Source organism: Coffea arabica, chromosome 11c, assembly GCF_036785885.1.
Source record: "Coffea arabica cultivar ET-39 chromosome 11c, Coffea Arabica ET-39 HiFi, whole genome shotgun sequence".
NCBI lineage: Eukaryota > Viridiplantae > Streptophyta > Magnoliopsida > Gentianales > Rubiaceae > Coffea > Coffea arabica.
This window is the reverse complement of record NC_092330.1, coordinates 1,101,428-1,129,337: the sequence shown is the minus strand read 5'-3', so window position 1 is coordinate 1,129,337 and position 27,910 is coordinate 1,101,428. Positions and strand designations below refer to the sequence as shown.

Below are 27,910 nucleotides of genomic sequence, written 5' to 3'. Positions count from 1 at the left end.
GGGGTGTTCGCATTCCAGGAATGCGAGGTCACTGTAGTGAGCTCGCATTCCGTGAAATTTCTTTTTCTTCCTTTTCAACTACCAAACAAATAACATGCACTTCATAAAAATAACTTATATAATTTTTTAAAATACACATTGCGTTATGAAATTTCTAAAATTACAGTTGAAATTGTAATAGATATTAATGACTATTAACTATTACATTCTTATAACTAATATTCATTGGTGTCAACAAATAAATACGATTCATTAATAACAAAGGAAAATTAGAATTTGATAAAAAAAATTTATTTCATAAAAAAGGAAAAAAAGTTAGTATTTTTTTTCATAAAATATAGTCAACACCTTACATGTTAACAATTTCATTCTATTTTTACATTGATATATGAAATAGATAGAAAGAACTATGCATGTGTACTTTTTCCACCATTTAAATGTATTATAATAACCGTACAATTACCAATTTTTTTTGAATATAAAAGAAATATGATTTTTTTTAGAGCACATATTTGATAAGTTTAGGCACGTGCAAGTTTTAAAATAAAAAAATTTATTCCTCTGCTATTTACAGATTTTTAAATAACATTTCTCTAACATTTCTCCGAAATATAAGATTTTAGTAGAGCTTTTAAAATAAGATTTTACCACCGATAGCATTTTAGTAAAGGCAAATTCTACAAAACAAACAACATTTACAGTTAATTTTACATTTTTTTGGGAGCTCGTAAATTTCATTTTAAATTTTTTTTCTAGCAAGTTTGAATTTAATTTTCTGAAAGTCATACTTATAAATGCGAAATCTAACAAAAAAATTAAATACCATTTTTGGAGGTCAAATTTATCAAATGCGAGCTATTTGAAGAATTTTTAAAAAAAACATTTAGGAGCTCGCATTTAGCTCTTACTATTTTCTGAAAAAAATTCTCTAGCTCCCAAAAAAAAAGCAAAAAAATTTAAATAGAGCTGTGCTCAATAAGTAGAGCTCGCATTCCAGAAATGCGAGCTCAACTCAGCATTCGCGGAATGCGAAGACCCCCCTACGGAATATCCCACCAAAATCACCTCTTTTATAGAATTTTTTTAAAATTCATCACAAAATTGGAAATTTCTCATGATAAAGTATGCTCAGATAAGCGGTTTCATTTATACAAGTTTGTCAACCAACCTTGGATGAATGATAAGTAATGTAAATTTGAATTTTTTAATTTAAAATTTAATTATATATCATGCATCTAACGGCGATAATATATACACTGTCAGTTTTACTCTTAACTATTTAATTGACTATGATATGGTAAAAGGCATCTCCTTAAGATATAAAAAGCAACAGGGGCAAGCTATGATTAAACAAAGCTGAAGGGGCTAATTAACGATATTGCTAATCTTGACTTCAACGGGAATGGATTATGGAGGCTTCAATGGAAATATGGTTGGTGAGGCATTTGCGTTCTAATCAAGTCCCATTGTGACGGCGGATTGACCAGTTATTCAGATGAGAAAGCAAATCTAAGCACACAACTTTGTAGGGATGGGAATGATAGAGTTTATCCAATGGGATTCTGAAGAGTAGGACGAAACTATAGGTGGCAAATCAACCCATTTAATTAAATTTATCCATACCCGTCCACGAATAGATGGGTATAGGTATTTTAAATTTTTGTATATGGGTATAAATGGGTTACCCAATAATACTCATTTAATAAATGGGTATTATTGGGTAACCCATTAAACCCAATTAACCCATTTAGAATTGTCTTTTTCCAAATCTCTTCTCTTCCCCTACCCATTTTTTTTTTTCAGTTTTTTCATTTTGTCATGATATTAACTACTTTAGTTTCATTATTATCATTATTTTTTGGTTTTATCTTATCATTTTATTTTCTCTTAGTTTGTTAACTTGCTCATTTTTCAACATTACCAATTTATGATGATTTTTAATCTCTTTCCTATCTTTTCAAAATGAAAATTTAAATTTATATATGAAAAAAATGTTAGGAGTTCAAAATTTTTGAATTAAGTTTTTATGTTAGCTTTTATAGTACTTAGTTCAAATTTTTATATTGTTATTATTCAATTATTAAATAGCATGTAATTTTGCGACATAAAGTACGGATAAAAAAATTGATAATTAGGTTTATTGAACATTATAAGTAAATATTTAAAACTAATGATGGGTGCAAAAGACGATATAAATTGATAACTTAGTTTGCAAAAATGAATTTAAATGAATTTACAAAAGTTAAAATAAATGGGTTATAAATGGGCAATTGGATTACCCAATTTATTTTTTGACTTATCTATTTATACCCATCTAATTAAATGGATATAAATGGGTTGACTCACTTATACTCATTATCTATTTTACTCAACCCAAATCCGCCCAAGTCACCCATTTTGCCACCTCTAGACGAAACTAATCAGAAGTTGAGACGAGCGGCTTATAATTGCAATTACAAGTTAATTGCAATTTATGAATTAATTGGACATTTATGCTGTAGGTTTTCCCGGTTGGAAAGAGACCTGTAACAGGAAGGCGACAAGTATCGCATTGGCAATCATAATATTGATGAATTATTTACTGATTTACGTTGCTACATAAATAAGTTTTGATCCTCTCTTTTGCAGTTAAATTAACATGGGAGTTTTCTGCAAGAAATCACCAAATAAATTGAATATTTTGTAGAAATTCAAAGCTCTATTTATTTATTATTATTATTATTAAGAATGGAGTTAAACCTCCAAGTTCTAAATATTGTAAACATGAGAGATTTCCTAGATGGCCCAGAATTTCACCTTCAAACACTGCATTTGCGAGATTTAAGTATCTCAAGTTTTTCAACAATCCAAGAAAAGTGGGAACTTGGATTCCTGAAAAATTATTCCAGCTTCAATTCAGGTGTTGCAAATTGGTTAAATTGAACAAAAATGGACTTAATTGGCCTCCCAAGCAATTTTTGTAGTAAATAAATATATCATTTGAATGTAACGGACTAGCATTGTATAGATCAAGTTTCACCAGATGATCAGCGGTTTGATAGCAATCAATGCCTTCCCATGAACAACAGTTCTTTCCTATCCAAGATAACAGACGATTTGATTCATGTATCAACTCATCTCTGAATTGAAGAAGAGCTTGTCGTTCACTCTCAATACATGAGACGTTTGAATAATTATAAGTTTGTTTGCTGCAGCCAAATGAGAAGTGAGAACTGGCTGGTGACAAGAATAGAACTGAATAACAACAGTATTAGTAAAGATGAACGAGTACAATGAAGATGATGCTCCATTGGATTTCTTTTGGAATTCGTTTATTTGACAAAGTATGGTTAGATAAGCGGTTTCATTTATACGCGTTTAAAAGTCTCATTTCACCATTTTGCATTTGAAGAAACTACATGAAAGTGATAAAATGCCGACGACCGGAAGTCTTCAAGAAAAAGTCGAGCCAGTAAAGATTTAAGTGTTTAACTGACTACGACATAGGAAAAGCAATCTACTTAAGATGCAAAATTAACAATATTCTTCTACTTTTCTTGTCTTCGACTCTTTTAATGGCTATGGATCATGGAGTTGGCGAGGCATTTGCATTTTAGTCTACCCCATTCCGACGGTTTAATGACTTGTTATTCCGGTGCATTATTTGATTAGGACCCATAAACGATCCAAAAAAGATTGAATTGGAAATATAATCACGGATATGAATTGGAAAGAATAGCTAATGGGATTTTGAAGGCTAGCATGAAATCAATAATTTGAGGTGAGTAGCTTTCATTTTACAAGTTAATTCTGGTTTATGTTTGCATTCGCATAATAGTTTCCGATTTGTGATCGAACGTGTAGCAAAATACACTATCTTGGGAGAAAAAATGATAAAGGGTTATTGGAAGACAGGATAACTTTGCTAAAATTTGTTTTTCTAGCGTGGTGGTTAGATAGGCTTGTGTTAAAATTCAGGTCCACTTTTAAATCTAGGTCTGGGCCGAAATTTAGAGCTATTTTTTTTATTTTATGTGCATGATGATTCTAAAAATTGAAGTATCTGATAAGTATATTTCATTTTTTTTTTTATGTTTTGGGTATAATTTGTAAATTTTATTTAGGAAAGCACTACAAAATATATTGAAATTTTTGTTGTTATCTTTTTGTATTTTTTTTAGTCAATTTTGCTAATTCGCTAAATTGTTCAACTATATGATTTGGAATCTTGTTATATCTTTAGAGGATAGGAACTTAGATTAGTTCTTTTTTTGGGTATGATTTGTAAATTTTAGTTAGAAAAAGAATACAAAAATGTTGAATATTTTGTAATTCTGTGTTGTGTTTGTTAGTCAATTGTGCTAATTTTGCTAAGCTGTTCAACTTGTATGATTTGGACTATTGTTATTTCTTTGGAGGACAAGAACTTAAATTATTAGTTTATGTTAGTAAAAGATTGTATTTTAGTCTTTTTATATTGATTATTATGGATATAATTATTTTTCCCTATTAGCCATTCTTCACCGTTGAGCTGGAATGAGCATTCAATTGAACCACTAGTATATTATTGGTAGGTCATGCTTACGGCCACAACCGACACTTCATCAGTGACTATAGAATAGGCCTTGTCTCTTTTGTTCAACCACCCCAGGTGCTAGAGAAAGCTCGAGCTAAATTGGATGCTCAAGTAGGGACTGATCAATTGGTCGATGAACATGATCTATCCAATCTTTTTTATCTTCATAACATTATTTTAGAAACACTTCAGTTGTACCCAGCAGCACCAATGCTAGTGCCACATGAGTCGTCCGATGACTATAAAATTAGGGGATACAATATTCTGCGAGGCACAATTTTGCTAGTTAATGCATGGGCAGTTCACAGGGACCCAAACGTATGGGATGATCCAACAAGCTTCAAGCCAGAGAGATTCGAAAGCTTGCAAGTTTAGCCATCAAAGCTGATTCCATTTGGGATGGGAAGGAGATCTTGCCCTGGTTCTGGCCTAGTACAGCGGGTAGTGGGTTTGGCCTTGGGATCTCTAATTCAGAGTTTTGATTGGAAAAGAATTGGCGAGGAGGAAATTGATCTGGCTGAAGGAACAGGAGTGTCCATGCCAAAAGCCAAGCCACTAGAAAAAACGTGTTTTAGAAATAAAAAATTGAAAAAGGGGTTTTAGGTGCCAGCACGTGATCTCACGTGACTTAATTCCGATTGAAATTGAAGAGATTCCATCAATTGTACACTTTAACGCAAAATTGAATAGATTAGGGACCAAAATTGATTTTCAAAATAGATTGGGGATAATTCCGCGCATACACTATGAATTAGGGACCAAAATTACAATTCTCCCATTAATTAATTGCATTTATTTTGAGAGTGACTATTATATGCCACGTTTGGGGCTACGTTAAAAATAAGGAATTAAAAGCAACAAAGCATTGCATGACATTATGGTGAATCCAAACGGAAGGCATGAATCAATTTTTGAAAAAATAATTAAAATTCTAGAAAAATAGGATGAGTAGTTGAAGGCTCAATATGTTTTGAGCCTTCAATAACGTAGGATTGAAGGGTAGAATTTAAGAAGCAAAGAGGGTTTTGAACCTAAAACATCTCTAATTATTGAAATCTCGGCCTTAACCATTAGAACTTTTGCATTTGCACCTGTACTGCCACTCAAACTCATTTGTTGGTCAGGTCCGGGGATTGGCTTTCAATAATGTTGTGGTATACAAGCTATGGATAGCAGGGAATTTGGCTCTGTTTCAGCAGAGACATATCTCGGCTGTGGACATAGTTTCTGCTGTCTTGGCTTCTGGAAAGGATGTGACGGCAGGTTAGAGGAAGATCCCTTTAACTACAACCAACTGGGAATTGGCTTTGGAGCCTGGCTTTGGACCTGTTCCCCTTCCCCCCATAGCTGCCATGTAACGTCCAAAAAAGAAAATCTTTCTTCATCCAGTTGCGGATGAGGTTAGGCGAGTACAACGGTAGTCTCCCGCAAAATTAAAAACAGAAAAATAATACCATGCCATCCACGTTTTCATGTACGGATGTTTGGATTTTCTAGATGCTGAACATCCACTTGAGATAAACTCATCTATAAAATGGTCAGTCATTGTGCAAGTGAACTCACCAAAGCAAAGCTGCAAAAATCACTGAAAAGAAAGAAAAGAAAATGGCTGCCTCTTTGCAACCACTGTTCTCAGCAATAACATTCCTGTTGTTGATTGCTTCTCTGATTGGGTCCTCCGAAGCTGCCGGAATTGTCCGATACTGGGGCCGAGGCCATACAGAACCAAAAAGTGTGAGTGAGTTCTGCAGGCGAGAATTCGCTACCGACGTTAATATTGCCTTTCTGGAAGATTTCGGCAGTGGCCAGATGCCTCAATTGAGCATAATTCATCCTCGACCGAGCGCAGCAGACATAGAATCTTGCCAGAAACATCAGACCAAAGTCTTTATTTCTCTCGCAGGACCTCCGAGGCTTTCTTCCGTCGAAGATGCAGAAGAAGTGGCAGCCTATATCTGGAACACTTACTTAGGCGGTCAGTCAAGCGACCGTCCATTCGGCAAAGCTGTTTTAGATGGCGTAGAGCTTCACATCCACAGCGGAAACACGAATTACTTGGATGATCTTGCTCGGGCACTTAAGGGATACCCAAATGTGATCTTAGCTGTAGCGGCGGAATGTCCTATTCCTGACCCTGCTCTTGACGCAACTATCAAAACTGGACTCGTCGATCAGGTGCGGGTGGAATTTTTCGACAACCCATCTTGTCAGATTAGGCCTCCAAAGGATACCAGTCTCCTCTTCCGGAGTTGGGACAGGTGGTCTAATTATAGAGGCGTTAATCTATTGTTCCTGGGAATACCTATATCCAAGGATATCGCACCTGAGGGCGGTTACATCCCACCTAATGTGCTAGTTGATGACGTTCTTCCCTATCTGAAGAACTCTTCTGTTTATGGAGGCATCATGGTCTTCCCCTACCTTCATCACGAGGTAACTTTCAAGTCCATGCTACGGTCCTATGCTGGTGCTGTCTGATCAGTTCCTCTCGATCGCTATCTACCGAAGGAGGGATGAAATCAAATGTACTCCTGGTTGTTAATCCCGGAGAGGAAAATGATAAATAAATAAACAACGGGCTGGTCATCCATGCCCAAATTAAATAAAATTGTCGCATGAAGTTCAATCGTACTTGTTTGATTTTGAATTTCTGTCTGTTGTTCAGCTAAACAAATGTTATAAGCATTTTTCTTTCAGTTGTTCTGTGTATCATTAGATACATATTCGTTCTCCCATACAAACATATTCACGCAAGAACCTCCATTGATCGGAACAATGGCTCACGGTGGCTTGAAACAGGCACGATGACTTGGAAGTCTTCGTGGAAATCATTACAACAATATAACTACAGAATATAATGGACGTAAATATTAAATGTTAAAGACCAAATATGTAGATGGATACTGCAACAATAACCACAGAATACATAATAAATTTTATCAATCTATTCAATCTATCTTTCTAATTTCAAGCCACAACTAAGTGTACGCTGCTGACACTGCTGTGATTACAGAAAATCTGAATCCCTTAAGCTGCAGCAGCAGTAGTTACATACTTCATGGAGTAAGTATTAATTAATATCATTATTCGGCAATTTGTTGGAATAAACAATCAGGGTAATTGATTAATGAGCTTATTTAATGCAGCCAAGTGACAGGAATACTACTACCAAATCAATAATAACACTAGCTAATAATGATGGAGTAGTAGTATTAAGGAGATGCGTATCCAATTTCTTTGGCATTGGTCGTCTGATAAAGTAAGCTCAGATAAAGCATCATCTCTATATGGTTCTAAATGCTTGTAGAGAGGCTGGACGTTGCATGCATGCAGCCTTTCATACTACAGTCCTCCCAATCCAGTGACAGGAGAGGGGCGGGACGCTGCATATATACAGGTAAATTATACTTTATCCCCCTATAGTTTAATATTTTTTATACATAACCTTCTCATAATTTTAAAAATTATATATAATCTGCTCATGATTTGAATTAAAGTATCAAAGTAACGAAATTTGCAATCTATGACGGAGTCAATTAAAATATAAAAAATGCCCCTCTATAAAGTTGAAAATTATTTATTGACTACAAGCAAGTTATGTATATATAGTGAAAACAATAAGGGAGTTATATATTAAAACATTAAATCATAAAAGGGTTATATGGTAACATGTAAAATTATACGGGTTAGAGTGTCATGCATGTTATGTTTATATATGTTGATCACTTCAACCATTTGAGTTTTTAAACAAGGGTAATTTCGACATTTTCATAGGTTCTTTTACAAATGATCATTTTCATCATTTTGACGCTTTAATTCAAATTATGAGAGGGTTATATATAATTTTTAAAACTATAGGAGAGTTATGTATAAAAATACTAAATCATAGGAGATAAATTGTAATTTGCCTTTTATTCCTTTGTTTTACATTAATTTCCATCTGTTCTCATATTCTTGTTTTCTTCCGCTTTCTTCTTAACTAAACATAAGAAATTCGTTAATTGCATATTGGATTACTATTTTACTACGCGGGTATCAACTCCAGCGCGAGATGCCGGACTCGTCCCCAGATGCAAAATATTCCCTTTGTGTCATTAAAGTTCACAAACATAATCGACACATCATCATCGAAAACAAAGTCTAAACAGGCCGCCTTATTTATGAAACTTTTATGCATCTTCAATTAACTTTATACCTAGCCAAATTCAACAATAAATTACTATAATTTGAATAATAGCTTGAATTTATGAATAAAAATCAATTAAAAAAGAGCAAAAAAATTTTCGCAATTACCATTATTGAATAACACGACCTTAGATATTAATGGATGACAGGTGTCGAGCCTGTGCAATAAAAACTTACTTAATAAAAGTATGAATTTTGTATACAACGGTGAGCAGGATCGAATCCATAGGGATTGGGGATTATTTGCTCTTTTTTCAAGTCAAAGAGGAGGGGGTTTTTATTGTCAAGAATTAAAAACTAGTGGAATATCACTAAGGTAATAAAGTACGCAAAAGAGATTGGGGGAGACAATTAATGGGAAAAAGCTCTAGCCAAGGTTTTACTTCAGAGGTGGTTCAGGTACTAATCATTGATGCAATTATAATCCCAACATTCATTAGTAAACAGGTTTTTAACTGCTGATACGATCTGACAATCAGTTTCTCCTTTCTGTTTCGATAGTCAAGGTACGATCATTGACTATTTCTCTAATTTAGGAATAACCCTAGGTGCCACCGTAGGATTTAATTCCTCAATTGTATTAGAAACTAGAGAAATCCTACTCTAATCAATAAACACGCTACGAGAGTTTATTTAAATTAGACTGTATATTTTTTCCAACACAAACCCAATTATTCCAGTTGCTATCAAGACTAGAGTAGTCAAACAATTACGGATTTGACTATTCCAATTAGCAAATAGAGAACGTGTATAATTAAATATTGCGCACCTATTTAATCACACACAATAATCATACTTTATAAAGCAGAAAACTTACAAATACCAATGAATAGAGGAGATAAATAAAATCAATTATATCTCACAGTGATAGTTGAACCAAATCCTCAGTGTTCCTTGACTAGAGATACGAGATTAGTTCTCCATTAAGGGAGAACAAGCCATGCCAAAAGATAATCTGTTCGAAGCTTACAATTGTTTTTTTTCTCCAATTTGGCCAAAAAGAAAAAAGAAGAACAACTATGTTTTTCTCAAGCAAAAAGCATTCCCCCTCCGAATTATCCCTAGTCGACTTCTTAATTGATTGGTCTCCTCATACCAATAAAACTCCTAAAAAGGGTTCCTATTACAAATCAATGTCCTAGGAGCTTTCCAATTGCTCGAGATTGACGTGGACTGCAAAGAAATAGGAAACTTCAGCAGCTGCCAATTTTTTTAATTTGACTTGGATTGGGAAACTGTCTGACATCCCTGCTCAATTTTCTGGCTTTGAACCTTGAACTTAGGCGTGCCCATGTGCAAACTGTTAGGAATCCTCCATTTAAGCGTTTTTCGCTCAAATTTCTGAAATCAATGCAAAAAAACCAATTGTGGGTAAAACCAGTCAAATAGGGTGATATCTGGTATAAATAAAAAGAAAAATATAAGCAATTGTACCAACTAAAAGTACCCTATCAATGGATAACAAGAATTTCACTATCCCTCTAACAAGGATTTTCAAAGCATTCCTAGAACTAATGGCCTGTTTGGCAAACCAATTTTGTCTAAGTTTGTTTCCTACCAAATTTTTAACAACTTTAACTATAGTAATTTCAAAAACTCCTTAAAATATTTAAACTATATACTTCAAAATATCCAAAACACAAAAAAAAAATTTCTTCCTCATTTCTCCTTCCACCGCAATCGGAGCCGCAGGCCACCTCTTTTGTTTTTTTCTCTCTCTCTCTTCTTCCTCTCTCTCTCCTCTCCCTCTCTCCTACCCTCTTCCACGCCACCTCTCTCCCCCCTTCTCCCTCCCCCACCATCCTTCCCATACCCCTTTGCCCGATTTGGTCGCACGACTAGAAAGCACCCGGAAAAGGGGAGAAAGGGGACGGGAGAGAGAAGAGAGCAAAAAAAAAAATTCTTGTTCCAACTGGAAGGGAGAGGTGGCAAGGGACGGGGAAGGGAGAGGAAGAAGAAAGGAAAGAAAAGAAAAAAGAAAGAAAGAAAGAAAAAGAAATAAAAAGAAAAGAAAAAGTTTTTCATTTTAAAAATTTTTCCTACAATTTTTACAGTAAGTTACAGTAAAATTTTAGACAAACACGCAAAAAATTCATTCGCCAAATGATGCCTAAGTTTCACTCAAATATTTATTGGGAATTATTTGTTAAACAGGGCCTAAGTAATATCTCATTCTCTTATCAAATTTTACCAAACTTTATTGGAATTGCCCAGTTGTTTAGAGTTTCTCACTTTTTTCACAAATCTTTAATTTGTGATTGGGATCTGTTCATATAACATTCCTCATTGGGAGGATGTTCATGAAACCCCTTCTGCCCTTATATGTTTGTTTAGAAGATCAGGAGGCCTAGGACACATTTTTATTTCATGTCTACCAATTATTGATTGCAAGAATTAGTTTCTAATAGGACCATTTATGGCGATCAATGAGTTAGAAATTTAATTTATGTTCATTAGTTTTTCTCACATGGCTTATGATCACTTGATTTGAATCTTAAAACTACAGGTAATTCAAGATTGAAAATCATGAGTAGGTGAAGTTATTGAAAGGGGTTATATCTTGAAGAAATTTCTAGGCGGTTATGTTATAATATTTCTAGATCCACAGTGATGGCATATACTATGAAGTAAATTCGGGGTGCAACCGAGAATCTGGCAAATCAGAAAATGAGAGCACGGAATTTACTAGTGGAGTTTTAATTGATAGTAGATTACTTTAATGAATAGGAAGACATGATTATCACTTTAGATATAACCAAAGTTCAAATGAAAATAAGGTTAATTAAGTGGAATTACTTCTTGATGTTTGGATTAATGTTGACGCAAGGGAAACGTAATGGGCATCAGGTGTTTGAAATTTCTATGGCCTCGTAAAAAGCATAGCAGATTTGAACATGAAGCAACCCTTCTTTGGTCTAGTGAACCTCTTTGATATACAGGTGAGATCTTCTTTCTCCGGCCCCATTGGTCCAGTTGGATCATTCCCTAATATTGGTTAGAGTAGGAGTAGTAATAGGAGTTAACGATTGACCAAAAAGGCGAGGAGGGGAAGGAGGGGTGGGGGGGACATGAATTGTCCTTGAGTAAATAATATCCATGCTCTATGTAAAGGTGGAGAAAGCTTTTGTTGTAAATATATAAAGGGGGAGAGGGCTTTTGGTATAAATAAAATTTTGTCATTTTATATTATTTTTTAACTTACCTTGCTAGCTACCCAATGTAATCAACTATCGATTATGGTTATGGATTACTGCTAAACAACTATCTATTTGTACACTTATTTTCGTGAATTTTCCAATACCCATTGTCAAAAATATAAAACCAATTCCTTTGAAATGATTTCAAAAAATTTACTCAAAATTTTAATAATATGTTTTTTATTAGGTGTACACACATTGGTGTGTGCCCTAAATACTAGTAGTTTAATTAATATTTGTTCATGTAAAGTGATATAATTGAAAGTGCAGTTTGTTTTTATGCTAATCTGGTCAAATTAAGTTTCGAGAGTGAAACTTAGGTGGGTAGAATTAATGTAACACCTGAAAATCAGTAGTTGGTAATTCATAAGAGTTGTTGGCAGAAAAGCTAGAATGTATATCAATTAGAAATTAAACAACTAAATCAATTATTAGCATAAACAAGTATAGAATTCTTCTAAAGTGTTTAAATCTGTTGACACAAAAATTCGATCAGTAAGCAAGATAAACAACCTATAAATTGCTCGATATAGAATATTTAATGCATTCCAATGTGAACAGAAAAATAATTATAACTTATTGAGCTTCTTAGTCTTGGGGAAAAAAAAAAAGAACAGAAAACTATTAAGCTATCATTTTCTTATTGAATAAGAATCGGTCAAGTTGGGACGCATAAAACAAATCTTTAGAAACGTTTGGAGAACAAATTACAAATTACCATAGTTCTGTAAATTCTCAAGGAGAGTATGCTGCTGCTGCGTGATATGAAAAACAAAATAAATGTGCTTTTACAGGGCATTACTCAATGGAAATTCCTCCTCAGCTGATTGGCCTTCAATGCAATCATTACGCAGATTTTGTCATAGGCATTTTCCAGAAACCTGAAGTATGCATAGCGCCATGACTTCTTGAACTGAAGGATTCCCAAAACTCCCAATAGCCCGACAGCATAATCCGGTCCTATACCAGCATAAAACCAAGACCAATGAGACTCGCCGTGACCTATATCATCATGAATATGCCCATTTTTCGTAGGCAATTTATGTTCCAGGCAGTCATTTGGGAGTGGCTCGCCACAGAGTCCACTGTTTCCTTCATAGATAGATGGATCGATTAAGGTCTGAATTTGATGGACACTACGTATGCAAAATATTTATATTTCGAACTGAAATTCATACCAGTTGTTATGCTTCCGACTTTGATGGTATGTATTGTCAGTATATAGAAAAATTAATTAATGTACAAATATTTGACAGAAAGTCAGCAAACCAATTGCAAATTTCACAAATGGAAAAGATGACACTTTATACCTCTAACTTATGGGGTTACACCATTTTCGCCTTCAAAGTTTTATGAAAATACATTTAGTCCCAATAATTTTAATTTTTAACTATTTCAATACTATTAACGACAAATCATTTAATCTGGAAGGACAAAAAGATCTCGCAAGTAGTTCATTTAGTCCTTTGAATTAACCTTTTTTTTTTTTTTTCTAAAGCATCTTTAATCTCCAATCTTTTATTTTATTCATGTAGACCTTTTATTTTTAATTCTTAGGCTTGGATGGTTTAAGGATTGCAGCAAATAATATGCATCATTAAAATTCTTTTATTTAGTATAAATGCTAGATTTTCTGTTTAACTATTTAATTGACTGCGATGTAGCAAATGGTAACTGCTTAAGATGAAAAAACCAAAAGAGTATCTGCTTAAGATGTAAGACAATAGGGGTAAGTTATGATTAAACAAAGCTTAAGCGGCTAATTAACGATATTGCTGATCTTAACTTGAACTGGAATGGATTGTGGGATTGGTAAGGCATTTTCGTTCCAATCAAGTCCATTGTGATATTCGTTCCCGGGAGTTATTTGATTCAGGCCCACAAATGATCCAAAATTGCGGGGAGACGCAGCCTCAATCATAAGATTTATTCATGATAAAGAAGACAGGACAAAGAAGACATCCTATCTGATTTAGGTCCAATTATTGAGGATGTACATTTAGCTTTATTAGATCAGCTTTGTATTGATATTCAGTGAATCAATGGATTCCAAGAGAAGCAAATTAAGGTAGCGCATACTTTAACCCATCATGCTAAGAGTGCTAATCTTTTTTAATCTCTTTGAAATTCCCTTCTAAATTTTGTCAAGCAACTCATGGACGATTTCCTGTAGCATCATTAATAAAATGTGTCTATCTTTTTCATCAAAAAAGGCACATGGTAAAAAAAAAGAAGAAAGATTTACATCAGAATTATTGGTATGGACCGCTTAGTTAATGCCTGGTTGGACTGGTCCATGTCCAAGAATAAAAGTAACCAAAAATTGATAACTTGCAAAATAGGATTCAAGAAAGTTGCTAGTGGCACATGCTAGTGGCAGAAAGAAAGTGGTTCATGTCCTCTATCCAAGAAAGTTGTCTTTCTAACTCTCTCTGTTTAAGATCAGTGTTTATTTGGGGTAAGTTTCAGGGCAAGACATTCTCGAATTACTCCTGGACAGTTAAATGGGGCGTTAATATCATGGGACATTTTGCCCCAAGAATCGAGGCAAACGCCTGGACGTTTGGGTGAGTTTTTTTTTTTTTTTTTTTTTTTAGACGTAAAAAATCTATACATTTAAAATCCAAGCACTTTTTCCCCTTTTTTTAAGTTCCAGAAAAACATCCAAACTGGATTTTCCCTTCACTTGCCTAAAGAAAGTTGAGACCCTCAAATTGAACTTGCAATTTCTGAAAACTTTTCTTATATTAGCCTACAAATTTAAGTTGGCAAAGGAGGTGAAATTTCAAAACTTTGTTCCTCACATTGAGGATATTCTAAAGAAATAGGAGAAAGACACTTGCTTTGATAGTCAAAACTCACACCACAAGAAAAGAGTTTTCGCAACTGTGATCGTTAGTTTGCGGGATAACAACGAGTTTTTTTGTGCAAATAATCATCGAAGTTTACAGTGATTTGCTGGTTTCTGTTCATGGGATGGCATTGGTTATAATTTTTCTTTATTTTTTGGGTATTTTTAATATTATACATGCACACGTGTATATATATGTAGGTGTGTGTGTGTGTATTTTTATATTTTTTAAATATTTAAAAATAAAAATTCATGAGGCATTAGCTCATGAGAACTTTCACCCCATTTGGAGTCGGAAAACTTTGATGACGTAACTTTGCACAAAGGCATAGCAATCGTTCCTTCCTCCACAATGCACTTTAACTCAATCCTTGCCGAACTACTGAACACCATCATCACCTTCTCCACCAATCTTAGCTAGTCCCCATCCCTCCAACAAATCCCACCCCGAACCTCGCCGACCCGGTTGTCACCACCCTTTCTTTCTTTAGTTATGCCGAGTCCTTGATTCTTTATATCGACTTTGCTTCCTCCTTGTTTCTCCATCCACCTCCTGCTCTTTCTCAGTCAGAGGACACACAAACACATCTGCAAATTATATCTGCCAGATATTTCAACTTTCAACCAACCACCGACAAGTTTGTAGGAGTATTTTATTGCTATAAGCCAAATCGACTTCCCCATCCCATATATATATATATATTTTGGGACAAATCTCTTTGATGTAAGATCATCGATTTAATTTTAATTCCTTTAATTTAAAAATGCATTCCAAAATAATAGGGTCTGTTCAAACATCTAACTTATCGTGAGGATAATACTAATTAAAGTGGGCTACTTACCCCAAAAAAAATATATTAAAGTGGGCTTCTGGAGGACAAAGAAGATAAGGAAAAAAAAAAAAAAAGGAAGAATTCTTAGGCCTGATGATGAGGAGGAGGAGATGAGAGTGAGGAAAGGAGAGTTGAAGCCTTGTGACTTGTGGTTGAAACTGAAAGTGAGGAAAGGAGAGTTGAGACTTCAGACATGGCGGAGAGGAGAGAGGAAGCACAGCGATAGTCGTGACACGGCATCCTTGAAGATTAGACAGAGAGTTAAAACAAAATTGATTTAAATTTTTTTTTATCAGACACGATAAATTCTAAAGAGGGATGAATCTAAGGAGGTTCACAGAAAAAATGCAAGTCATTGAATTTGATTCAATTGAGTCGGTTCAAAATTGATTTAAGTAGGCAAGGACATTTTTTTGGCATCATCAACAGAGAGCAGCAGCTGGCAGAATTTACTGTTTCACGGAATTAATGTTCCAAGGACCATTTTTGGCATCTACGACAAAGAGCAGCTGCCAGAATTTACTGTTTCAGGGGCTGTTTATGGGCGTTCGTTCAGAGATAATAAAGTTTTGAGTGACTGATTCAGATTCTGATTCATATTCATATCCATGGAGGGGACAGCTATAAAGCTTGTGAAGTCAGTTTTCATGCATAGGTACGTACGTGCGCGGCAGCTAATTCCATTATTGTCGAGGGAGGGGCCTGACTATTCCAGCACACGCTGATTCAGCAAAACGACAGGGCGCGAAATATGAACCAGGTGATTTTCGACAATCGACACCCCCTTCTCTTCTCCGGATTAATCCACTCTCCGTCTCAGTGCTGTTTGCCACCACTTTGTAGTGTTTTGTGGGTTTCTCGTGCCGAAAAGCGAAAACCTGAGAACAAGAACGTCCGGTTTCTTTTCGTTTGGATTAGCTATTTTTTAAAATAATTTAAAAAATTTTATTATATCAGAATTTTTATAATATATTTTAAAATATTTAAGAGTAGAAAAGTTTTAGAATATATTTTAAGATATTTTTTAAATATTAAAAAAAATTTAGATTACTTTTTAGAATAATTTTTAAAATATTTTTAAAAATTTTAATAATATTTAAAAAAACTAATTTTTGAAAACAGGTACATTTTGTTAACTACTATGTACGTTGGTTGATAATTATTAACTTATGGATGACAAATTCTTGAGGGATCCACTGTCAGAACTTACTCTTGTTCAGGCAGTTAAGATATCCTCTAGTTCACAAGTCCGTACCAAATTTCAGGCTCTTACCTAAAAACCACCGTTCTTCCGCCATAATCAACATTTCAGCAATTGTTTGGAAAGCCATTTTCCCTCAAAAAATTTTTACGTTTTTCGTGATCATCTTTTTATTTTATATCTGTCAAATCATTACGGTACATTTTCTTTTTACAAAAGCTCTAGAAAATAGCAATCCAAACGGTAACCGTTAATGTCCGTTGAACAAACATACCTCAAATTTACAGTATATTAGCACAAGATTAACAACTTCATTTCATTTTCATACATCAAAACTTTCTCTGGCATCCTTCACGATCTCCCTATAGCCCCTTTCAATTTCAAGTCTAGATCTCTCCATAAGTGCGTATGGTCTGTGTATCTGAGAGAAAGAAAGACAGGGACAAAGAAAAATGGAGAGAGAAAACAGCAAAGAAGGGAGCTAGAATGGATAGCCTTACGAGTCGGACATGAAAAATAACTTCAATTCATTTATATGAAAAATTTTCGCAAGCAATAACCCAATCAAACAATGGAAAATCAGGAAAATATTTTCTGGAAAATATTTTCTTTCGAAACAAAAAGATCCCAATTCCCACCTCGAGTTGAGGAATCTTAAACCAAACAAAAGGATGCATAGAACGAACACAATGGCAACTATGAATGGAGGTAAACAGGTGATACAGACAACACGAAGAGGTCCTTTGGGGATTAGTTCATGAACGCTGTATTTGTATCGGCCACAGGAAGGGCTCCTTGGAACATCCCACATGCTTTTGTCTTCACACAAAGTGGAAAATAATCTTGGCTCAAATAATTAGTGCTTGGGCCCCATGCATTTATGCTTAGTTTTGCAAGTTGTATAGGAGGTTACAGGCAAATTAATGTTAAACCAATTCATAATATAGTACCAACACGTTTGCGCTTGATCTTTAATTCTTTTTGAACGTCCAATAGCATCATCCAAAGCGTTGATTATGGCAAATTACTATTATTTTGTCTAAATCATATGTAAAGTGTGGGTGCCCTTTAGTTTTTATTATTCAAAGACGACCCACTTCTTTAGATTTTTGAATTTCATATCCACAAAATAATATTAGTTTCTGATAGATGCATGTAATCTTGGAATTCAGTCATTTCCAAATATAATTCTCTATTTCTCTCTCTTTAAAAAATTGTGGCATACTAGATAAGGAGAGCAAGGGAATTTGGCTATGTTTCAGCATAGACACGTCTCGGCTGTGGAAATAGTTTCTCTGTGTTGGCTTCTGCAAGGGATGTGGTAGCAGGTCAGAGGAAGATCCCTTTAACTAGAACCAGCTGCGAATTGGCTTTGGAACTTGGCTTTCCTCATGTGTGTTTTAACTCTTGATTATTTGTGTACTGAAATAGTGAGTAGTGCTACCAGGTTTTGTGTTATGAAAGCCCTATTTAGTGAGTGAATTTTTTGTGTGTTTGTATAAAATTTGAGTAAATCTTTCTTACACTGACGGTGTATACACTATCATCGTTGGATTTATAACATGTGTGCAAAAGTTGAATTTCAAATTAAAATTTTGCATAGTTGTCATTCTTCCAACGCTGATAGTATATACCACTTGGGATTCTCGGTGACATGTTTTCTATGCCAATCCAATGCCACCAATAGTGTTGCGCCAAGTGTCATGTTATTATTTACACTTGTGTTAAACCAAGTCAAGTTGAATTATTAGAAAATTAAAGTGTAAATAATAACATGACACTTGACGCAACACTATTGGTGGCATTGGGTTGGCATAGAAAACATGTCACCGAGAATCCCAAGTGTAGTATATACACTGTCGGTGTAGGAAAGATTAATCTATAAAATTTTACTGTATCTTACTGTAAAATTTGTTAAAAAAAAAACTTTTTTAGATGTGTAAAAGTTTTCCTCTTTTTTCTTTTTCTTTTCTTTCCTTTCCTCTTCATATCCTCCACCTCATTGATTTTCCTCCTCCCTCCCTCCCCACTGCTCACGGTAGCCGGCGGAGCCCTCTTTTTTTTTTCCCCTTCTTACTCCCTCCCTAACTCTCTCTCCTCTCCACTCCTCCTTCTCCCTCTTCCCTCTCCTCCCCCCTCCCCAGCCACCTCCTAAATAAGTGAAAATTCAGTGCAATAGTTGACAATTGAAAGACTAAATTAGTATTCTAGAGCAGAAATCTAGCATTATTTTAGACAATTTGAAAAGCTAAGAGACCAAAAATATTGCAGTTTTCAAATAAAAATCATCCTTGGGCCATTTTTGACAAAAGAATTTGCAGAAACTGAATAATGTCTCTAAGTTGTGCTGTTAAAGTAAAGACCAAAAAAATGGATGAATAGTACTCCATACGATTTGGTTAAATTGTTTTTCGAACTTTAATATGGATAACAATTTTCGAGGAACAATAAATCATAGGCTGAGTTACTGGTACTCATTGTGACTCAATTCTAACAGTTCATACTTCGTGTTATGTGGTATTAAACAAGCAAGTTCATACTTCGCTTATGTGGTATTAAACTTCGAGGAAGCATCTCACCTGATTGATTTTGGCTGATGAAAAGAAAAGTGATTGGCTAGAAACATTGGCGTAGTAACACTAACAGAAAGAAACGCTGCATTGGATTCCCTTTTTCTCTTGTTTGATATAGTAGCCAACAGCACGATGAGTTCAAGTCATGACCCGCAACCGCGGCGTAGAAAATGGACAGTGACTTTTCCTGCAAGTCCATGCACTGACACCTAAGGGCATGGTGTTTGCCTGCCCAAGCAGATATCCATCGCTGTCTAAATTTACCGGTTGAAGCACGGAACAATAAACACGAGAAATCTTATCCGATAGACTGCTAGATAGACGAGAAAGAGATTTGCCAATTCAGCTGGTCAATTGTAATTTGGCTGGCTACCCTGGTACCAGCCAGCTAGGGGTCCTCACACTTCCAAAAAAAAGGAAAAAAAAATCGAATAATCGATTGATCCAATTTAAATTGAAAATCGGATGTCGGTGAAATGAAATTTGGAAAAACCGATTAAGATCCAATTTTAAATTTTGGCAAAACAGTTTGTGATTTGATATTGAATTTCGATTCTCGAATTTTCGATTACCACCGACTGAGTTACCGAATTTCATATTTTAATTAAATATTTTATATATTTCATGCCTATTAATATATCATATTGCATATTGATGTATCAATCCATAGTGTTATAAGTTATAATATATGTTTATAGACAAATATATGACCTTAAAAGCATATTAATGAACATATTAATAACCTTTTACATTACTAATTACATATTAAATATACTTAACTAATATATATTAGAAAATCAATCTAAAACTTTGGATATTTTACTGAAATACTAATTATTTGGTCGTAATCCAATTTGCAATATTCAATTACTAAATAAAAGTTTGAACGGTAATTGGATGTTGACATTGTTGAAAAAATTGAAAAAAAAAATTGAATTTTTAATCAAATTATCGGCCGATAAACAACCTAGTAGTCTAGTTCCAGTGCGAGACGTACGAAGACACCGCGTGAAGGGCCATGTGTCAAAGAAATTCATGGACCAATAAGGTTGAAGCCACCCGATCGATTCTCCCCTAGCTAGGAAATTTCGCCTCTCTTCGTCTTCCTCATCTCGAGCATTTTCTTAAAGTTGCTCAGCTGCATGCTACCTCTCCAAATGTCACGGGCCATTTGGTCCAGTGATCATCACCCTCTTTGGTGATATTGGAGGTTAGGGATTCTATCCCTATCTCTTTCAAATTTTACCACAATATGTGGCTAGTTTTAATTGACCATCTCCTCTTACCCCTCTTCCCTAGATTAGTCTAGATTAGATTATAAGACATCTACCGTTACCGACAAAAAAAAAAAGCATGCCTACCTCTCCAAATGCCTTCTCCTCCTTTAGTCAAAAATCTACTTACTAATCTTAGGTTATCCCTTATTGCCTATTCTCAAATATTAGCTATGATAAAAATATCTTTTGGTTAATTGGCGATGGAGGTTGGCCGGATTTTGGCGGGGCAACTTGATGCCTTTATTGTAGCTACTAGGTCTACAGCCATGCTAGTGGTGCCTCTTCACCTTTTCCCAGGCAGAACTGAAACCTTAAATCAAAGAAATTGATAGGAATCACTACTAAGGTCCTTCCTTCCGGGTGCAAACGAAACGGGACAAGTCAAGTCGAGTCGAGTTTTGACCTAATCGAATTGAATCACAATTTAATTTTATGAAACTCAAACTCGAATTTGAGTTCAACGAATTCAAAATGTAAAGTTCGAGTCGAGTTTCAACTCAAGGTCGAGCTTAAAAAAATAAAAAATAATTATTTTATTTTTAAAAATAAATAAAATAATAATTTTTCTTAATAAATAATAAAATATTAGTGATATATATATAATATTTTACTAATAAAATAAAAAATAATATATATATTTATATAATCGAGTTGGCTCGCGAGCTAACAAGTTAAATATTTTCAAATTCGAATTCGATTTGGTCAGTTCGAACTTGATATTGACCGAGCTCAACTCGAGTTCAGATTCGAGTTGCTACTTATTTGCCTTTTACTTTTCCTCTTTGTAACGTCAGGGCTTATGGATTGGTGACAAGGATTAGTACAGGAGCTGTCATTGAGTTGAACTACTTTTTGTAAGTTCTCACTTGGAACCAGTTGAAAGCTATGGCATTATAATTATCATTAATCAAGTCCAGTTCTTGTTAGTAGAATGATAATACGCTTGATAGATTTTGGTTCTTACTTTATCACTTTATATACTTAGTCCAGACATTGAAACGTTAGGGCTTTTATTCGTAATGACTCAATATGAAGCATGCCCCTTTTTCCTATTTCGGTAGCAATACGAATCACGAGAAGAAATTTACCATGACCGTCGGCTTAATTTATTTATCAGGCTTTCTCTCAACTACATAAGAGCTTGTCAGTTAGTACAAGTGGCAGTTGATAATAAGCTTATCCAATGCAGTCACGTGACAAGAATAATATTCGCAAAAGCAATTTCAGATAAAGCACCATTTATCTATGTCTAGAGAAAATTGATGATAAAATGACAACCACTTAATTCTATCCTTTCGACCCCAAAAAAAAAAAAAAAGAAGGCAACCACTTAAAAAGTTTTCCCAGAAAATATGTCAAATGATGTCAGAATTACCTCTCGGGTAAAAACCGGTTGGATGGAATAGTCCATTTCCAAGAATAGCCGACAAAACGTACGGAGTGGGATCCACATACTTTGCTGAGCAAATGATCTTGCAATTATTGTCCATTAGGTGTACTCCCTTATCGGATCTAAATTCCATCAATTACAGGAAAATGCAACACAGATAGGCCAATCAAGAGTGCAGATCTTCGACAATATAAGTCAGTAGACTATTTGACGTATCTATTCTCTTTTTTTTTTTTTTCATAACAAAATATATTTCATTAACGAATTATTGAAAATCATCCAACACGATTGATATACATCATTGCTTTAATGACAGATAAAAACATGCACTAAAATCTAGAAATACGCAGCACAATTAAAACTTTCATGCTAAAAAAAAAAGAATTGAGTAACTCGACTCGACTATTTTATACCATATTATTTGTAACAGCAAAAAAGACAAATGCAAAAAACATCGCCATTCATTAAAGATATCGGAATGATAATTACTCTATTTGGACGGGAATGTTTTTTAAAAATAATAAAAATTTTTAAAAAGTACGCTAAAAATTAGTTTAACTTTTTTTAAAATTTTTAAAAATAATTTAAAATATATTCTAAAAACTCTTCTACTTTTAAATATTTCAAAATATTTTCTAAAAATATCGTAAAATATAATCTAAAAACTCTATTACAGCAAATTTTTTCAAAAATACCCCTAAAAACAGCTAGTTTCAATAGAATGTTTGTGTGGAAAAACTTGGCGACGGGCTAGGTGGGGACAAGTGGACGATGGAAGTCTCAATCCGCCATGGAAAATTAAAGATATTCCTTTTGAGAAAATCTCCTTTGGGAGGCATATCCGCCTATCAGCTACAGGAGCCGTTCATTCCTTAGCAGCTGAGGTGGCTGTAAAATGTCGAGATCCCTATTGGACAATTGACCTTCAAAATCCCAGACTCTATCAAACGAATCCACGTCTGTACGGTCGCTGTCTAAAAAATTCCAAATGATGTACTAATGGCAGACACGTGGTATTGTGAAAAGTCTACAGTAAGGCAGAGGTTCTCTGTATCACGCAACTCCTTTAATTTGTGGAAATTAATCACGAGACTTTGACGAGTCTTTGATGGGCACCCATTTTGACGAGTGATATCAAAATTGATCAATCAAGACGTTGGCCTTTATATATGCAAGCCAGCAAGAGCTTGATCATCTTCGACAACGTATGATTGGACTAGTGCTATATATATGTAAGGGATTATATCTTTAAAGAAGTAATAAGATTTTATATGATAAGTAAAAGATAAAAAAAGAAGTCGATAAAAAGATTTTATATGTAAGGCCTAATGTTAGGAACATAAAAAACAAAAACAAAAAAATATCATGAGAGAATAAGATGAATCTTGTTTTTTATTATTATTGTGGACAATTTCATGTCTATCTATGTCCATAAACAATAATATCTGGTATTTGTGATAGTAAAATACTATTGTTACAGCAATATTAGTAAGTAAATTTAATAGGTAAAATAGAAATATGAAACTAATATCGTTAAGTAAATTTTATTGTTAAGTAAATTTAATCTCATAAAATGATAATAAAATGTAAATCTAATATTTCTATAAAGTAAATGAGTAAATTTTATATACACTATCACGATTGAATGGATGACATATAGGTAAATTTTGAATTTTAAATTCAAATTTCGCACATATGTCATTTATCTAATAATGATAGCGTATACACTATCAGTGTATATAGGATTAATTCATAGTAAATTTAATATTGTTAAGTAAACTTAGTCAACTTAAATCTTTACCTATTGCTACCTACACTCCCATTGCCAACTATCTTTTTCTATTCCCGAGACTCATTTTATTACTTACCTACCATTTTTAAGTATACTCAATGCCATCAATGAAAACATACCAAAAATTTTCAAAAAAGACCCAAAAAATACTGCATATAAAGATTTTAAAAGAATATTCCCATTATGAAAGTTTTCTAAAAGTAACCCATCAAAATGGAGCCATACTTTGTGTAATTTTTGTGAATTGTCGTTCCTAAACTAATTTTCATAATATTAATATTTTCAATTGGAATTTCAAACTTTAAGTAGTTTAGTATCATTGCGTAAATTTAGCTTCCTTTAACTTTTCCTACGACCCCCCACATCACCACTTTCCTACTTCCTTCTTCCCTTGTCCTCATACTCTACCTTGCATCAACCCCATTCCATGCTACTTTTCCATATCCCCGCAACCCCTGAATGCAAATCGTCCTTCTGTAGATGCTACATCTATAGAGCCAAATTTTGTGCATTATTTTCATATTATCTTTTCTAAACTAATTTTCCTAGTTTCAATATGTCTTTAGTTTAAATAAAAAGTTTAAGTTGTTGCAAAATATTCTTCTCCATGTCTTTAGTTATAACTATAACACAATTTTAATTTTGATTTCTCAACAAAAGAATAGGTAAAAATATTATATTTCTTTTTTATGCTCGAACAAAATCTAACAATTCTAATAGCATGAATAACGTCCGATTATATATAATTCAGGGCCAATTTTAGATCTAGGTCTGGGCCGAAATTGAGAGCTATTTTTTATTTTCTGTGCATGATGATTCTAAAAATTGAAGTATCTGAAAAGTATATTTCATTTTTTTTAAATTTTGGGTATGATTTGGAAATTTTAGTTAGGAAAGCAATACAAAAAAATTGAAATTTTTTTGTTCGCTTTTTGTATTTTTTAGTCAATTTTGCTAATTCGCTAAATTGTTCAACTATATGATTTGGAATCTTATTATATCTTTGGAGGATAGGAACTTAGATTAGTTCTTTTTTCCTGGGTATGATTTGTAAATTTTAGTTAGGAAAAGAATACAAAAATGTTGAATATTTTGTAATCTTGTGTTGTGTTTGTTAGTCAGTTTTGCTAATTTGCTAAGTTGTTCAACTTATATGATTTGGAATATTGTTATTTCTTTGGAGGACAAGAACTTAGATTATTAGTTTATGTTAGTCAAAGATTGTTTTTTTTATCAATTTTTTATATTGATTATTATGGATATAATTATTTTTAGTTTCAACTATGTATCGATATTTTTGGTATATTTATTTAATTGCATTATTAGAGGGTTGAATATTGTAGGGCATGTTTGAAACTAAGTAAAATAGGGAACAGAATAAAACTAAGGTATGCTACAATACCAAATCCAAACGTTATGTTTGGTATGATTAATTAATTGCATTTATTAAGAGAGTGACTATTATATGCCATGTTTGGGTTACGTTAAAATTAAGGAATTAAAAGCAACAAAGCAATGCATGACATTATGGTGAATCCAAACAGAAGACACGAGTCAATTTTTGAAAAAAATTAAATTAAAATTCTAGAAAAATAGGATGAGTAGATGAAGGCTCAATATGTTTTGAGCCTTCAATAACGCAAGATTGCAGGGTGGAATTTAAGAAGCAAAAAGAGAGAAGAGGGTTTTGTGCTGGGATTGAATGGGAAAATCTTAACAACTTAAACATGATTAAATAAGGGGAGATTTGAACTCTACACTTCTGCCAGGAGTTATATATTTTTAACATAATTAAATGGGATCATTCCAACTGACATATTTTGCAGTTACTTTCGAGGTGGAAGTATTGAACTTAACATTTCTACTATTAAGTGAAACATCCAACTAGAAAGGGCTTGTTCTGCAGGTTACTTGATTTTTAAAGTTACAGAGTGATGGTAAAAGGTGTACAATAGTATAGTTGCCCCAACCATTATTGCACGTTGGTCCATAGTTGAAGGATTTCGTAGACTATTTGAACACGCTTTTTACTTCAAGAATGCTCATGGAAATTTTACATTTCGAACAAAACTCCTACTTTGCTCTGATTGATTGAAGGGTTCTAATTTTGTCTCCCATTAAATGTCACTTGATATGCAACTGCTTCTAAAATCTAGCGGATGTTTAAGTTTAAAACATCCGTCTAATTCAACGGTGATTCAATCCGCATTAGTCTCGAGGATCCATTTGGACCTGTTCCACTTCCCTCGTAGCTGCCATGTAATGTCCAAAAAAAAAGAAAAAAGAAAAAGATCTTTCTTCATCCAGTTGCGGATGAGTTTAGGCGAGCACAACGGTAGTCTCTAGCAATATTAAAACACAAAAATAATACCATTCACCTTTTTGCGCGCAGAAATGAGAAATCATGTCATTCACGTTTTCTTGTACGGATGTTTGGATATTCTAGATGCTGAACATACACTTGAGATAAACTCATCTATAAAATGGTCAGTCATTGTGCAAGTGAACTCACCAAAGCAAAGCTGCAAAAATCACTGAAAAGAAAGAAAAAAAAATGGCTGCCTCTTTGCAACCACTGTTCTCAGCAATAACATTCCTGTTGTTGGTTGCTTCTCTGATCGGGCCCTCCGAAGCTGCTGGAATTGTCCGATACTGGGGCCGAGGCCATGACGAACCATCAAGTTTGGCTGAGTTCTGCAGGCAAGAATTCGCTACCGACGTGACTATTGCCTTTCTGGAAAATTTTGGCAGCGGCCAGATTCCTGAATTGAACATAATTCATCCTTTGCCGAGCTCATCAGACATAGAATCTTGCCAGAAACATCAGACCAAAGTGTTTATTTCTCTCGCAGGACAACCGATGCTTTCTTCCGTCGAAGATGCGGAAGAAGTGGCAGCCTATGTCTGGAACACTTACTTAGGTGGTAATTCAAGCGACCGTCCATTCGGCACAGCTGTTTTAGATGGCGTAGAGCTTCACATCCACAGCGGAAACACGACTTACTTGGATGATCTTGCTCGGGACCTTAAGGGATACCCAAATGTAATCTTAGCTGTAGCGGCGGAATGTCCTATTCCTGACGCTGCTCTCGACGCAACTATCAGAACTGGAGTCGTCGATCAGGTGCGGGTGGAATTTTTTGACAACCCATCTTGTCAGTTTACCCCTCCAAACGATACCAGTCTCCTCTTCCGGAGCTGGGACAATTGGTCTGATTATCCAGGCGTTAATCTATTGTTCCTGGGAATACCAATAAACTCTTCTATCGCACCTGAGGGCGGTTTCATCTCACCTAATGAGCTAGTTTATGAGGTTCTTCCCTATCTGAAGAACTCTCCTGTTTATGGAGGCATCATGGTTTTCCCCTACCTTCATCACGAGGTAAATTTCCAGTCCATGCTACGGTCCTATGCTCGTGCTGCCTGATCAGTTCCTCTCGATCGCTATCTGCTGAAGGAGGGGTGAAATCAAATGTACTCCTGCTTGTTAATGCCGGAGACGAAAATGATAAATAAATAAACAATGCGTTGTTTATAAGTATTTTTTCTTTCAGTTGTCCTATGTTTCATCATTAGATACACATTCGTTCTCCAGTACAAACATATTCACGCAAGAACCTCTATGGTTCGGAACAATGGCTCACGATGACTTGAAACAGGCACAATGACTTGAAGTCTTCGTGGAAATCATTACAACAATAACTACAGAATACATAACAAATTTTATCACTCGATGAAAACATGTATCAGCAGCATAAAGCAGTTACATACTTCATAATATCATTATTCGGCAATTTGTTGGAATAAACAGTCTAAAAATCAGTCAGGATAATTGATTCAATTGCTATACTTGTGGTTGGCTAACGGATGGTACTTAGTCTATTCTTCTAAGAAATATACTGCGAGGTAATTTTTCTAGTTCACTTTACAACAAGACAAGTGTCTTTGTCGGACTAAATGGTTGTCACGAAACTGACGAACGTTTCGGAAGGTTCATGACTCAGATTTTGCCAATAACATAAAAATTCATGTTGTAAAGGTGAGATAGATAACGAT

The 27,910-nt window shown here is 34.4% G+C and overlaps 3 protein-coding genes across 3 annotated transcripts; 2 read left to right on the top strand and 1 right to left on the bottom strand.

The window, feature by feature from the left end:
- Positions 1-6,096: 6,096 nt before the first annotated feature.
- On the top strand, positions 6,097-7,251 carry LOC113715380 (acidic endochitinase-like). Its single transcript, XM_027239564.2, has one exon. The coding sequence runs from the start codon at positions 6,161-6,163 to the stop codon at positions 7,031-7,033; it is 873 nt and encodes a 290-aa protein (XP_027095365.1). The 5' UTR covers positions 6,097-6,160; the 3' UTR covers positions 7,034-7,251.
- A 5,488-nt stretch (positions 7,252-12,739) lies between these two features.
- LOC113717056 (uncharacterized) lies at positions 12,740-16,952 on the bottom strand. Its single transcript, XM_027241705.2, has 2 exons — positions 16,895-16,952; positions 12,740-13,029 (listed from the first exon to the last, which is right to left on the bottom strand). Exons 1-2 carry the CDS (start codon positions 16,950-16,952, stop codon positions 12,740-12,742), a joined length of 348 nt encoding a protein of 115 aa, XP_027097506.2.
- A 9,408-nt stretch (positions 16,953-26,360) lies between these two features.
- LOC113716947 (acidic endochitinase-like) lies at positions 26,361-27,395 on the top strand. The gene has a single exon (XM_027241511.2). The coding sequence runs from the start codon at positions 26,409-26,411 to the stop codon at positions 27,279-27,281; it is 873 nt and encodes a 290-aa protein (XP_027097312.2). The 5' UTR covers positions 26,361-26,408; the 3' UTR covers positions 27,282-27,395.
- Positions 27,396-27,910: the final 515 nt, after the last annotated feature.

Excerpts from the sequence above, each read along its gene's own strand:
- LOC113717056 (XM_027241705.2), bottom strand. The coding sequence starts at position 16,952 with ATGGCTTTCCAAACAATTGCTGAAATGTTGATTATGGCGGAAGAACGG. Across the intron at positions 13,030-16,894 it reads GGAAGAACGGTGGTTTTTAG|GAAACAGTGGACTCTGTGGC; the intron begins GTAAGAGCCTGA and ends CTATCTATGAAG.
- LOC113715380 (XM_027239564.2), top strand. The coding sequence starts at position 6,161 with ATGGCTGCCTCTTTGCAACCACTGTTCTCAGCAATAACATTCCTGTTG.
- LOC113716947 (XM_027241511.2), top strand. The coding sequence starts at position 26,409 with ATGGCTGCCTCTTTGCAACCACTGTTCTCAGCAATAACATTCCTGTTG.